Genomic DNA, 13,308 nt, shown 5'->3' with positions numbered 1-13,308 from the left:
AATTCTTAAATTCTTAAATTCTTAAATTCTTAAATTCTTAAATTCTTAAATTCTTAAATTCTTAAATTCTTAAATTCTTAAATTCTTAAATTCTTAAATTCTTAAATTCTTAAATTCTTAAATTCTTAAATTCTTAAATTCTTAAATTCTTAAATTCTTAAATTCTTAAATTCTTAAATTCTTAAATTCTTAAATTCTTAAATTCTTAAATTCTTAAATTCTTAAATTCTTAAATTCTTAAATTCTTAAATTCTTAAATTCTTAAATTCTTAAATTCTTAAATTCTTAAATTCTTAAATTCTTAAATTCTTAAATTCTTAAATTCTTAAATTCTTAAATTCTTAAATTCTTAAATTCTTAAATTCTTAAATTCTTAAATTCTTAAATTCTTAAATTCTTAAATTCTTAAATTCTTAAATTCTTAAATTCTTAAATTCTTAAATTCTTAAATTCTTAAATTCTTAAATTCTTAAATTCTTAAATTCTTAAATTCTTAAATTCTTAAATTCTTAAATTCTTAAATTCTTAAATTCTTAAATTCTTAAATTCTTAAATTCTTAAATTCTTAAATTCTTAAATTCTTAAATTCTTAAATTCTTAAATTCTTAAATTCTTAAATTCTTAAATTCTTAAATTCTTAAATTCTTAAATTCTTAAATTCTTAAATTCTTAAATTCTTAAATTCTTAAATTCTTAAATTCTTAAATTCTTAAATTCTTAAATTCTTAAATTCTTAAATTCTTAAATTCTTAAATTCTTAAATTCTTAAATTCTTAAATTCTTAAATTCTTAAATTCTTAAATTCTTAAATTCTTAAATTCTTAAATTCTTAAATTCTTAAATTCTTAAATTCTTAAATTCTTAAATTCTTAAATTCTTAAATTCTTAAATTCTTAAATTCTTAAATTCTTAAATTCTTAAATTCTTAAATTCTTAAATTCTTAAATTCTTAAATTCTTAAATTCTTAAATTCTTAAATTCTTAAATTCTTAAATTCTTAAATTCTTAAATTCTTAAATTCTTAAATTCTTAAATTCTTAAATTCTTAAATTCTTAAATTCTTAAATTCTTAAATTCTTAAATTCTTAAATTCTTAAATTCTTAAATTCTTAAATTCTTAAATTCTTAAATTCTTAAATTCTTAAATTCTTAAATTCTTAAATTCTTAAATTCTTAAATTCTTAAATTCTTAAATTCTTAAATTCTTAAATTCTTAAATTCTTAAATTCTTAAATTCTTAAATTCTTAAATTCTTAAATTCTTAAATTCTTAAATTCTTAAATTCTTAAATTCTTAAATTCTTATATTCTTAAATTCTGAACAAATAAATTGACATTGTTTTTTTTGTAATTTCCAAATTTCTGATTTTCTAAATTTCTGAATTTCAACTTTTGATTTCTTAACATTTTTAAGCCATGATTTTTTTTTAACCCTAGGGTTTTTAAAACTTTTTTTTTAAATTTTGGAATATTTATTTTTTTCTGTTATTTTTTTCTAAATTGCAGATTTGGAAAAAAAATTGTTTTTTAATGTGCATTTTCCAATTTCTAAAGTTCTAAATTTTTGCTTTTTACTTTTGTTTTCATTTTTAGAATATTTGTGTTGTTGAATTTTAAATACCTGATAATTTTTATAATTGACTGTTACTTCTGGAAAATAAGTGAGAATATGCCAATTAGAAGGAATTCGCCTTCCAAACATATAAAAAATCCCCCAATAAACATTCTCAATCACGTTTTGATAAATTATCTTTTTCAAAAAAAAAAAATGGATTCCGGATGAAAAAAACTCTTATCACATCGTAATATTCAAATTGGTAAAATTCGTTATATACAATAAACTTAAACATCAAATCGCCACTCTCACCTAACGATTTCGGAAAACAACCGTGCCCCCCCAACATTTTGGACTAGTCGGCGCCTCTGATACAAGATAAACTTTAAATAAATTTAACGAAACCCCCTTGAAACGGGCCTGTCTCTCCAGCAAAGGACGAGTTGTAACCGACCATCCAGCTGTTTTCACAGACCACAAAAAAGGCAAACATGAAACTCTTTCCATTCTATCCCATGCGTCACAATTCTAATAAAAACAATATGGTCTTCCCTCTCTCTATCTCTTTCCCACAGATGTGCCGGATATCGTGTGCCAGGAGTACGCCGTGCCCCACATGCAGGACCTGATACCGAAGATCCCCGGCGGGTACGTGAGCGTCCGGTTGACACCGCCCTCGCTCAACAATATCTTCCCGAAGCCACCGCCGGTGCCCCCACCACCGGAAAAGTACTACGCCGCCACTGCCATCTGCAAGCCCTCGTCGACGGCCCCCACGACACCCTCCAACACCAACAGCCACCTGCAGCAGCAGCAGCAGAACCAGCAAACTCTGAACCACTCCCAGCACTCCCAGCAGACCCTGAACGCCTACAGCGATCTGGATCACGGCGTCTCGGACGATGATTTACAGCTGAGCGAGTACCCGCGGGATAAGCTGGTGATAGTGGAGAAGCTCGGCTGCGGCGTGTTTGGCGAGTTGCATCTCTGCGAGACCAAGGGATACAGGTGAGTCCATGGTCGCTGTCCAAAAAGTAGTGACGCGGGGTGGGAAATTATTATCCCATGCGTTCGTTGAGCCGGTTTAAGCCGATTTGCACCCCTAGCTTGTTGCGAACGATGGTATCGGAATAGAATTGTACGGTGCCGTTGGCCGCCAGGAAGTTTGGCGAATTGTTACATTTCAATTGTGTTGGCAGTAGGCGTTGAATCGCTGGGAAGGAGGAAAAATTGAACACGGAATATTAGCGTGTCCCAAAAAAAAAACACGATGTCGGTGATATTTCTCAAACGATGGACCTCCGGAGATATCGTTTCTCAAAATCTGCTCCAAAAGAATAATTATTCACTATCATAATTAAAATATCCTATAAAAATGAAAAGGGAAAATAAAATGGTGCGCCACACAGAAAAAAAAAATTCCTGTAAATTTACATAATTTATCATCATTATTTGGAATAATTCAAATCAACTACATTTTTTTCTGTGCGTGGTAAACAAAATCCCTTATCATTTGCCCTCAATAAATGTGAATAAAAATCATTTTCAATTAAGTTATTGAAATTTTTTCAATAATTATAAATATTTCAACGAAGAAAGTCATGTTATCCATTAGTTAAAATGACGTCTGCATCTTGTGACAGAGACCATTTTGGTCGAAAATGAGTTAATGATGACGTTTTGCTAAAGGTACCTCACAAAAACTACAAGATGCTTTGACCCGATTTTGGGAACTCGCTTTCGTTTCCCGGTTTTTCATAAATTTATGTTGATACTCACTTTCTTAAGGCAATGCAATCTTGTGTTTTTTGAAAATATACTGATTAAGGGTGCACAGCAACCAAAGAAGTTGTTATCTTCTTCTTCCCAAATTGTCAAACTTACGGACCCAATCCTGCAAGAACCTGATTGTAGAAATAGTCAAACTTTGTTGTGAATAACTTTGAAGACAGTGCTTTAGGGGATGAATGATAAATCATATCGATAGTTCCCTTAGTTTTGAAGATACTAAAATGTCTGTAACAAAAATCTTGGTGCAAAAGCTCTGGTTGATGTGTACCGTTAAGTCGGTTAAACTATTGATTTATATATATTTTAGTTTGTATGGGAATTCTGTGCACACTTGTGACACGTAGTACAATTTTACTTTCGAAACACACTTGTGACACGTGTTTCCAGATTTTTGTTTATATAATGTACTATGTCTTTTACCTGGTGTAGCCAAATTAGTTAAAACTTGGAGCAATTGTTTACGAAACGAATGCTTCAACAAGTTTTTCTCTATCATTGAAAGTTTTGAAAATATTTATCATCAAACATTAAAAATCGATTTTCTCGAAAAGTACTAAATGGTCGTTGTCACAAGAAGGCACACATCAGACGATGAGAGGGAACAATAAGACTGCCCTAGATTCTTGGTGTATTCTTATATAATGAAAGGATATTATAGCCCAACTTATGTCCTTTGAACTGACGAAAGAAATTTGATGAAATATTAGTTTTGGTGGCAATGGCAACTTACGAAAAATTTTATTTTCGCTCATAATTTACTAAAACACCTCATAAAAAACTTCAAAGATTCAAGGATTTTTTTTATGGCAGAAGGGTATGCAAAATATGAGCCTGATTGGTTGAAACCAAGGATGCCAGATGCACAGATTTGTTTGTGTTCCACAGACATGTGACAGAAATTTTTTGAGGTGGACAGACGTTTTAAAAATCTCCACCAAATTTATATTTTAGTAAAAATATCAACCGAAACATATTGGCGTTAGTCTCCAAATGTCTCAAAACGCAATTTCTGATTGATTTCCATGACTGTGAATTTATATATTTGAATTTTAGACAAATGCACAGACACAGACAAACTTTTTTTGCAGACATTTGAAAAAAAAACATGAGACTTCCCTGGTTGAAAGTAAAATTTGTTAGAGCCATTTTATCATTAATTTCATTGATAACTTTTTCTACCCAGGCCACGCAATTTGCGAGCAATTCTCCACCAAAACCGGAAGTGGATTTCTTTTTTTTATTGGTTCATACTATGTGGGGTCCTTCCGTATGACCAAAAAAGCCATTTTGTGCCAGATATGGATTTTTTTTCAAATTATCTTTTTTCAACAAAAAGTCAATTGCCCAAAATCAATATTTTTCGATAATGATTTTTTTCACATGTTTTAGGGTACAAAAAACGCAACTTTTGAGCCTTAGAGAAGAATGAACAAAAATGTTGGCACCAAATGGTGATTTTTGAACAAATTGCGTTTTTTCATACAGTTGTTCGACTTCCGTTTTTAATTTCAAATCAAATTCTACTTCTAAACATAGATTTCTTCAAACAATTTTAACTGAAAAATTCCGGATTTCTATTTTTTAAGTGTTCATGATTGTCTATTCCTCAAAATAATTTTTTTCGAAGACATTAGCAAATTTCCTATAAAGTTGCCTAAGAGTTACCTCTTTACCTCTGGTTGCTAAATTGTAGTTTTAAGTCTCATCCAAACATTCCCACATTTTCAAATGCAAATTTCCCAGCAACTAATGGTCAAATTTTCAATGTTAAAAAAGAAACATTTGTAAAATTTTGTGAAAAAATTGCATGTCCCGATTATTTTTTAAGTTGAAAAACGAAAAATGACTGAGGCGTTAACACTATTTTTATGTTTTTTTTTTTCGATGAGAAATCGGTTTTCTGAATTTTAAGTATGGCATCTGATAGGGCGTCCAATCTTAAATAAAAGTCTCTTTGACAACAAATTTGAAATCATCACCATTTCAGGCTGCAAATGATTCAAAAACGCATGATCGAAAATGAAAGGGATCGTACCAACCCTACGTCACGGGGTATTGAAAATGGATCTCTGACGGACCAGAATTACCCTTCAGAACAGATTGTCACGCAAATCGAAGTTAGGTTGCGGCAATTTTTTCAGATTTCGTGCGAGTTGGCAGAGATTGGATTTGCAATAAATAGCATAGCATAGCATTGGTGTCTACCCGTAGCTGCTACTTCGTTATTGACCAGGACCCCCAAACATTGCTCCGTGGACCACAGATGAAAAGTAGGAACCAATCATCACCCCTTCGCAATTTTCAAAGGTCCCTATCGTGCTTATCAATACCGACGCCGGCCACGACCAGTGGTAAGACACGGGGAAGTGGATGGGAATGTTAGCCGATACTTGAGTGATGGGACCGCCAAATCGACTGCGTCTCCGACAAAGTATCACATGAGTTTTGAGGGGTTAGTAAGATGGGTATGAGGTCAGGATTCACTGTGGTAGGTGATGCGACCATGAGCAATTTGTTTATCGGTTGAAATTTTAAAAATCTTAGGCAGCCGGCTGCGGAAAGATACCTATCTAGGGATTTAAATATAGTATTAATTCGACCGCGATTCTCCAGAAATTCTCCGTCGGCGTGCCTTCCGATCAACGGTGATGTAGGAAGGGCTTCATTCATTAAAATTATTTTATATCATAAGCCTTAAAACATATCCGTCGACGTGCCTTCCGATCCTCGATGATATGGAAAGGACTTAATCCAGCAATACGACTTGCTTGTCTCAAAAATCGGATTGTTTCTATCGAAAACTATATAAAGAGAACAAAAATAAAATGCATCGGCCAACGAACGCGCGAACAAAAATAAATGAAAAAAAGAAGAAGAAGAAATCCAATTACCCCATGCACTCGAACAGCGACACAAAAGAGACGGAAAATAGCACGAAAAAACAGGACTGAGCGTCCACACAGGCACCGCACTACTGATGCCATTGTTTAATTATAATGACCAATCACCCCATGCACTCGAACAGCGACACAAAAGAGACGGAAAATAGCACGAAAAAACAGGACTGAGCGTCCACACAGGCACCGCACTACTGATGCCATTGTTTAATTATAATGACCAATCACCCCATGCACTCGAACAGCGACACAAAAGAGACGGAAAATAGCACGAAAAACAGGACTGAGCGTCCACACAGGCACCGCACTACTGATGCCATTGTTTAATTATAATGACCAATCACCCCATGCACTCGAACAGCGACACAAAAGAGACGGAAAATAGCACGAAAAACAGGACTGAGCGTCCACACAGGCACCGCACTACTGATGCCATTGTTTAATTATAATGACCAATCACCCCATGCACTCGAACAGCGACACAAAAGAGACGGAAAATAGCACGAAAAACAGGACTGAGCGTCCACACAGGCACCGCACTACTGATGCCATTGTTTAATTATAATGACCAATCACCCCATGCACTCGAACAGCGACACAAAAGAGACGGAAAATAGCACGAAAAACAGGACTGAGCGTCCACACAGGCACCGCACTACTGATGCCATTGTTTAATTATAATGACCAATCACCCCATGCACTCGAACAGCGACACAAAAGAGACGGAAAATAGCACGAAAAAACAGGACTGAGCGTCCACACAGGCACCGCACTACTGATGCCATTGTTTAATTATAATGACCAATCACCCCATGCACTCGAACAGCGACACAAAAGAGACGGAAAATAGCACGAAAAACAGGACTGAGCGTCCACACAGGCACCGCACTACTGATGCCATTGTTTAATTATAATGACCAATCACCCCATGCACTCGAACAGCGACACAAAAGAGACGGAAAATAGCACGAAAAACAGGACTGAGCGTCCACACAGGCACCGCACTACTGATCACAAAATATCTCGCCTCGATTTCTAACGAAACTCACCATCGCGTGTAACTGCATTTTCTAGTTGGTTGACATTCCAAAGGAATTTATCTTTCCTTTTTTTAGCTTAAACAATATTTTCCCTATGATCTGGGAAACCCACCGAACCGGTGCAGTCCTAAACAGCTCAAATGAAAAAAAAATCGGTACGGAAGGCGTCAAAGAAAGGCACTATTTTTCCTCGCTTGAGCTCCAAAAAAAAAAAAAAAAAAAAAAAAATAAACAAAAAAAAAAAAAAAAAAAAAAAAAAAAAAAATCAGATTGGATTTGCAATAAATTTTAATAAAGTATATCTAAAGTTTTTTTTTTGAAAATGTTGCATTTTTTAAGCTTGGGAAATTGGACCTGTGGTTGCTAGGTTCAGCTAAACAAAGAAAAATAAATAAGTAATGTTAAAATTTATATGTGTTTGAAATAAACTTAAAAAAATCCCTTTTGTATAAGTTGTGAAAGTTTCTTGGACTATAGATTAATTTAAGTTGAGTTAAGTATCTAAATATTTATCCATGAACAAATTTGCTGACAGTTGGGATGCATAGGCAAGAATTATGATCATGAAAAAATGCCTTTTCCGCCATTTTCGTTGAATGAAATTTCACCTTAAAAAATTGAATAATTTCTGTTATCCAACTTTTTTTTACTGGGAATTATGTTCAATCCACCAACTTTTTAAGCTCTCTTCGTAAATCGAAAGAGACTCATGCAGGGAAAAGCACGAATCTTTGGAAGGATGGAGAGTTGGTCATATTTTAATCCAGATTGACTTCAAACAAATATGATTGCACTTTCTTTTAACTTGACTCGACTGCTCAATGTCATTTAAAAACATCTGTGATTCACAATTTAAAGAATGTAAACAAATTTATTTGAAATATGTAAAAAACGCTCTTTCAAAGACCAAAGGGAAATTGCCTGTTTTAATTACCCATCATATATAAATAAATGACAAATATTTACATCCATTTTGTAGTGGATCAAAGTTATTTTTGTATTCAGATAATCAGGATATATTTATGAGGTACAGCTTACATCACATGTGGTAGCATAGTTTCATTTGCGAATACATACCAGTATTCCAAAATATTTAATTAACTGTACATTCCACTCCGGAAATATGCCTGTCGAAATGTCGGTACTGATCCGCGTGGTAAATTCCATCCACACCACACCGAACATCACTAGCACTTTGATTTGAACGGAATTTCAATGCAGTTCCAAATCCCCCTGCCAGATTTCCTGCCCGCTGCCACACTTCAAAAGATTTGTCCAATTGCATAGTGCATTAGAAGGTGCGCACTCACTGTGGGCCTCCCCAGGGTGGGTGGGATTGCATGCCAAGCTTATTAAAATCCTGCCAATTCAATCAATCGCCCATCCGCCGATATCCCCGTCGAGCTGATGGTTGGAAAAATCCAAATTCTAGCCCATCATGTAGTCCGTAGGTATAGTTGAATGCACCCTGGAGGCACTTCACACATGCTTGCACATCGTTGCAGGGACATCTGAGTAGGCCGAATTTGATGTTTTGATGAAGGTTGGCGCGCGAAAATGTGTACATTTCAAATCACAACCATTTATGAGCTTCAAATCGTAGCAGGCTTTGACAGGTTTTTGATATTTTGTTGCAGAGTGAATGAATATCGTTTTAGGCACCGTGAACTGGGGTGTCATTAAACAACAAAATATTGTTTATCATTGTTTCAAGTCATATTTAAACTTGAGATACAAAAATACTGTGTTTAAGAGAATTTTAGATTGAAATTCAAAGCCTCAAACATTGTTATTAATCTCTTCCAAAAAAAAATACACCTTTCAAAAAGCTTCATGGAAAAAATTCGAAGGATTAAAAAAGCGCAATTCAACCCTGCGTTGTTATGATCAAATTTCGCTAGCTAAACATTGTCTGCCAACTCTTCTCGACTCGAGACACAATGCAGTGTTTGCTGTTTTGGGGTTTGCCAGCGGGAAATTTCCCCACATTTTTCGGTGGAAAACGGCAAATTGTGCGTGCTTTTCCACGCGCGTTGGCACAAACATGTGTGCGCGCACGATGTTTATACTGAAAAATTTCATTTCCATTCTCCTGCAGGGCCAAAAGAAGCCCACATTTTGATGGAAAAAGCAACTCTGTTGTTGTTGTTGCTGCTCGGCCTCATAATGATACGCCACTGCTGCTATTTATTTACCTTAACCGAGGGATGCGCGATGAGGATGACGAGGACGACGTCGACAATTTGGAACGATAACACGAGCAAAACCCTGGGAAAAAGCTCACGTGGCTTGTAACTAGCAAGAAGTGCGTGGAGAGCTTGAAGGTTCCCTTTTTTGTGGGCTGACGGTTGCTTTGTGAATTAATTAAAAGCAAATATTGGGGATTCTTGACTGGAGCAACGAACCATGGCTTTTGAATTTGGAAGCCCAAGCTTGTATTTTGGGCGCGCTTTGTATTTTGGTTTTTTTAACTTCGTTGAATCAACCTGTAGACTCTTGCTGCTTTCCTCACATTAATGCGTATCTAGAACACCAGAATGTTTTCAAAATTCAAAGTTTATAGCAATTCTTCGCCGTCGTGCTAACTTGTCGTACGTGCATTTTGAGCCAAAATTGAACTAAGAACGCCATTTTATGCAGCTCACAATGGCTCACCTTTTGACCTTCAGTCCTGAAATATTCAACGAAATCCGAAAAAATCCATGCATTTTGTCACTTTTCATATGAAAGTAGTTTCAATCTTGTAGTGCTATCTTGTCACTCCCTGAAAATTGAAGTAAGTGCGACAAAAGGCCAAAGGGATTTCAGGCCAGGAAAGTCAGGATGCGTTTGTCGCACGTACAAGCTAGACTACCGTAAACATTTGTAATTATAACTCGGGACTCCAGCAACCAACTTCAACCAAACTTCGGGACAGTGCACATAATGGTCAGCCAAACAAAACGTGTTTGTTATTGTTTACATTGCGGGTTTTCTTTTTTGTTTATTCAAGGTCAAAAATTAAAACGCGTTTTTCTAGGATCGTCAAAATGGCGGGTGCGAAAGTTATTACGATATCGTCGAAATGGCCTTTAAACTATCAAAAATTCCAAAAAAATGGCATAACTGGATAAAAATTCATTAAAAATATATTACTCATCAGAAATGACGGACGTTATATTGAATGTTTGGCGCTTTTGAAATAAAAGTCTTGATTTGAAAAAAAAAACAAAATATTGACTTCGAAAAAAATGGAACTTTTCGGACCAAATTTAACTTTGAATGGCTATATTATAAAAACGGTGCACTTTATCAAAAATAATTGTAATTGCAATTAAAAGATACGGATTTTGAGAAATTGAGTTTTTATAAAAACAAAGTTTATCAAAAAATCAACATTTTTCCGTGTACCTGTTTTTTTCTGAATAGTCCTCACAAATAATTTCAACTTTGCACAAGACACCAATCAATCAAAAAATTAATTAAAAAGTTACAGATTGTAAAAAGATTTACATGGGTGAACCAATGACAAAAAATTGTTTTTTTTTGCAGATGGGGAAGGCTCCCACAAAGTATGAGCCAAATTAAAAAAAAAAAAACAGCAGTTGTTCGGTAACTAGGCGTTGTTTAACTGGGCTGCTTTTTAACTAGGCGCTCGATATCTGAGCCGTAGCCCAGTTAAAAAGCAGATAAACGTCAAATAACCATAACAAACCAAAATGACTTTTTTAAACACTTATTCAATTCAAAGTCACAATTAAAGTTATATGAAAAGTATGCATTGTAAATAAATCTGAGTAACTATCATTTTTATATTTCATCTGGAAAATATTTTGCATTGGTGGTCCCCTCGCTATTTTTTGTTCAGCCCAGTTAACGAGCAGCATTCGGTGACTGAGCTACGTTCTCAGCCCAGTTACCGAACAAGTACTGTATAAGTAAAATCCATTTTTGGGTTTGGAAAACTGCTCATAGAATACTTTATCCATCATCAAAATAATTACTGGCACAAATTTGAAAAATATCAGTAAGAGTATGAAAAAAATCCAAAGGTTCAAAATTTTACAAAAAAAAAAAATCTAAAATCCTTTATTTGATTACAAATGCATTAAAAAAAGTTCAGGAATATATGCTGAATGAATCCTATTGATTTTATAATTTTTCTCATTAAAAAATATGTTTAGAAATATATCTGGAGTTTTTTTAAAGGTCCAATAATCCAAATTTCAGTTTTTGCATTTTGGGTGTTTTTTAATACCCCTGACTCAAGGCGGTTTCAAAAACACCCAAAAAGCAAAAACGGGAAAAAACATTTTTTTTTTTTCAATTTAAAAGAGAGATGAGGGGCAGATTGACTATACCCCTTGATTTCTTAGGGTGGAAACCAAATTACTTCTTTACAGAATATCTTTTTAAGGTTGACAGGTTTAACATAGAAAAGGTACACATTATCGAAAAATGTATACATTTTTATCATGCTTTTAAAGTTGATATAAAACAGGGGTTACAACTTGATTTTCAATGTTTTCAATTAATGAAGATTCATTAAAAAAAATGTCAACACTTTGAAATAGATTATGTTCATCTTGTATTGAAGCCAAAAATAGTTATTTTTACTCATCTGCATTCAAAAATACGTTAATCTCGTGTTATAGTTTTTCGTAATTGTATTGAATTCAGTAAAAAATATTGCACAAAATTATTTAACTTTTCTAATACATCAATCAGCAACCCTTGTCTCAAAATACCGATTTTATTAATAGTCCGGAAGTGGTTTTGAATGGACAGACGCCAACATTACATGTATGTTAAAATGCATCAATAAATTGGCCTTTTTGGTTATAGAGAGAGGTTTTATCTAATAATAATAAAAAAAAACTTTATTTTATAATTTTACCCATTCTAGGAAGAAGCACAACAAACTGTTTTTGCTGATCATTATTGCTGAATATTTTTTGGTTTTAATCATTATTAAGCAATTTTGGGCTGATTAAAATAATATTTATTAGCCAATAGGTTCCAGAAGTAGACTTCCAATACATCAAAATTTGCACAAGAGCTGGCCTATATGTCTCGTGTGTCCGAATAAATCGCAAAAATGGCTTGTGTGCCTTAAATGTGTCCTAAATGCATTTAAATAGTCATCAAAAGTTAAATAAATTAAAGTGCTCGGAAATTTATGGGTCATTCTCTACCAACTCACACGAAATCGGGAAAAGTTGCCCCGACCCCTCTTCGATTTGCGTGAAACTTAGTCCTTAGGGGTAACTTTTGTCTCTAATCACGAATCCGTTTTTTGATATCTTGTGACGGAGGGGCGGTACGACCCCTTCTATTTTTGAACAATCACAAAAATTTTAATATATAGACATAAGGGGTTTGCTTAAGTACATCACGAGTTATCGCGATTTTACGAAAAAAAGTTTTGAAAAAGTTGGTCGTCGTCGATCATGGGCGTTCATGGTCACCCGCAACATAAACGGACGACGAAACAAAGAGAAACGCAAAAAGTAACTTTTTCAAAACTTTTTTTTCGTAAAATCGCGATAACTCGTGATGTTTGTAAGCAAACCCCTTATGTCTCTATATGAAAATTTTTGTAATTGTCTGTTCTACAACTTTGTAGAACATTGTTACACTCAAAAAAATAACCCTGCAAAGTTAGAAAAAACACGAAATTTTAAAATGAAAAATTTTGTTCTAAATGAAAAATTGACCCTTCTGGGTCAATGTAGATTCGAAAAGTACATTAAATTTCCCATAAAATGACATGTTCCAAAATTGTTTACAGTCAAGTACCGGAAAATGGGAGAATTTTAAAAACTTATTAGTGTTTTTTCGATGAAAAATACGATTTTTTGGAATTCTGAGTACGCCATCAAATCGGGCGTCTAATTTTACATAAAAGTCCCTTTGACACCAAATTTCTATCTCATCACCGTTTCAGGCTGCAAATTATTGGAAAACAATTCTTTTTTCGCATGTTCAAAAATGGAAGGGGTCGTACCGCCCCTCCGTCACGAGATATCAAAAAACGGACCTCGGAT

General features: G+C 34.1%; 1 protein-coding gene across 2 annotated transcripts in view; it reads left to right on the top strand.

Annotated features, from left to right (window-relative positions):
- Positions 1–13,308, top strand: part of LOC120421982 (discoidin domain-containing receptor tyrosine kinase B) — a 527,019-nt gene that overhangs the window by 440,705 nt on the left and 73,006 nt on the right. For both annotated transcript variants that reach the window (XM_039585292.2, XM_039585291.2), the window contains exon 12: positions 2,130–2,562. In XM_039585292.2, coding sequence (XP_039441226.1) covers positions 2,130–2,562 — 433 coding nt within the window. The remainder of the gene's footprint in view (positions 1–2,129; positions 2,563–13,308) is intronic.

This window comes from Culex pipiens, chromosome 2 (genome assembly GCF_016801865.2).
Source record: "Culex pipiens pallens isolate TS chromosome 2, TS_CPP_V2, whole genome shotgun sequence".
Classification (NCBI taxonomy): domain Eukaryota; kingdom Metazoa; phylum Arthropoda; class Insecta; order Diptera; family Culicidae; genus Culex; species Culex pipiens.
This window is presented reverse-complemented; position numbering and strand designations above follow the sequence as displayed.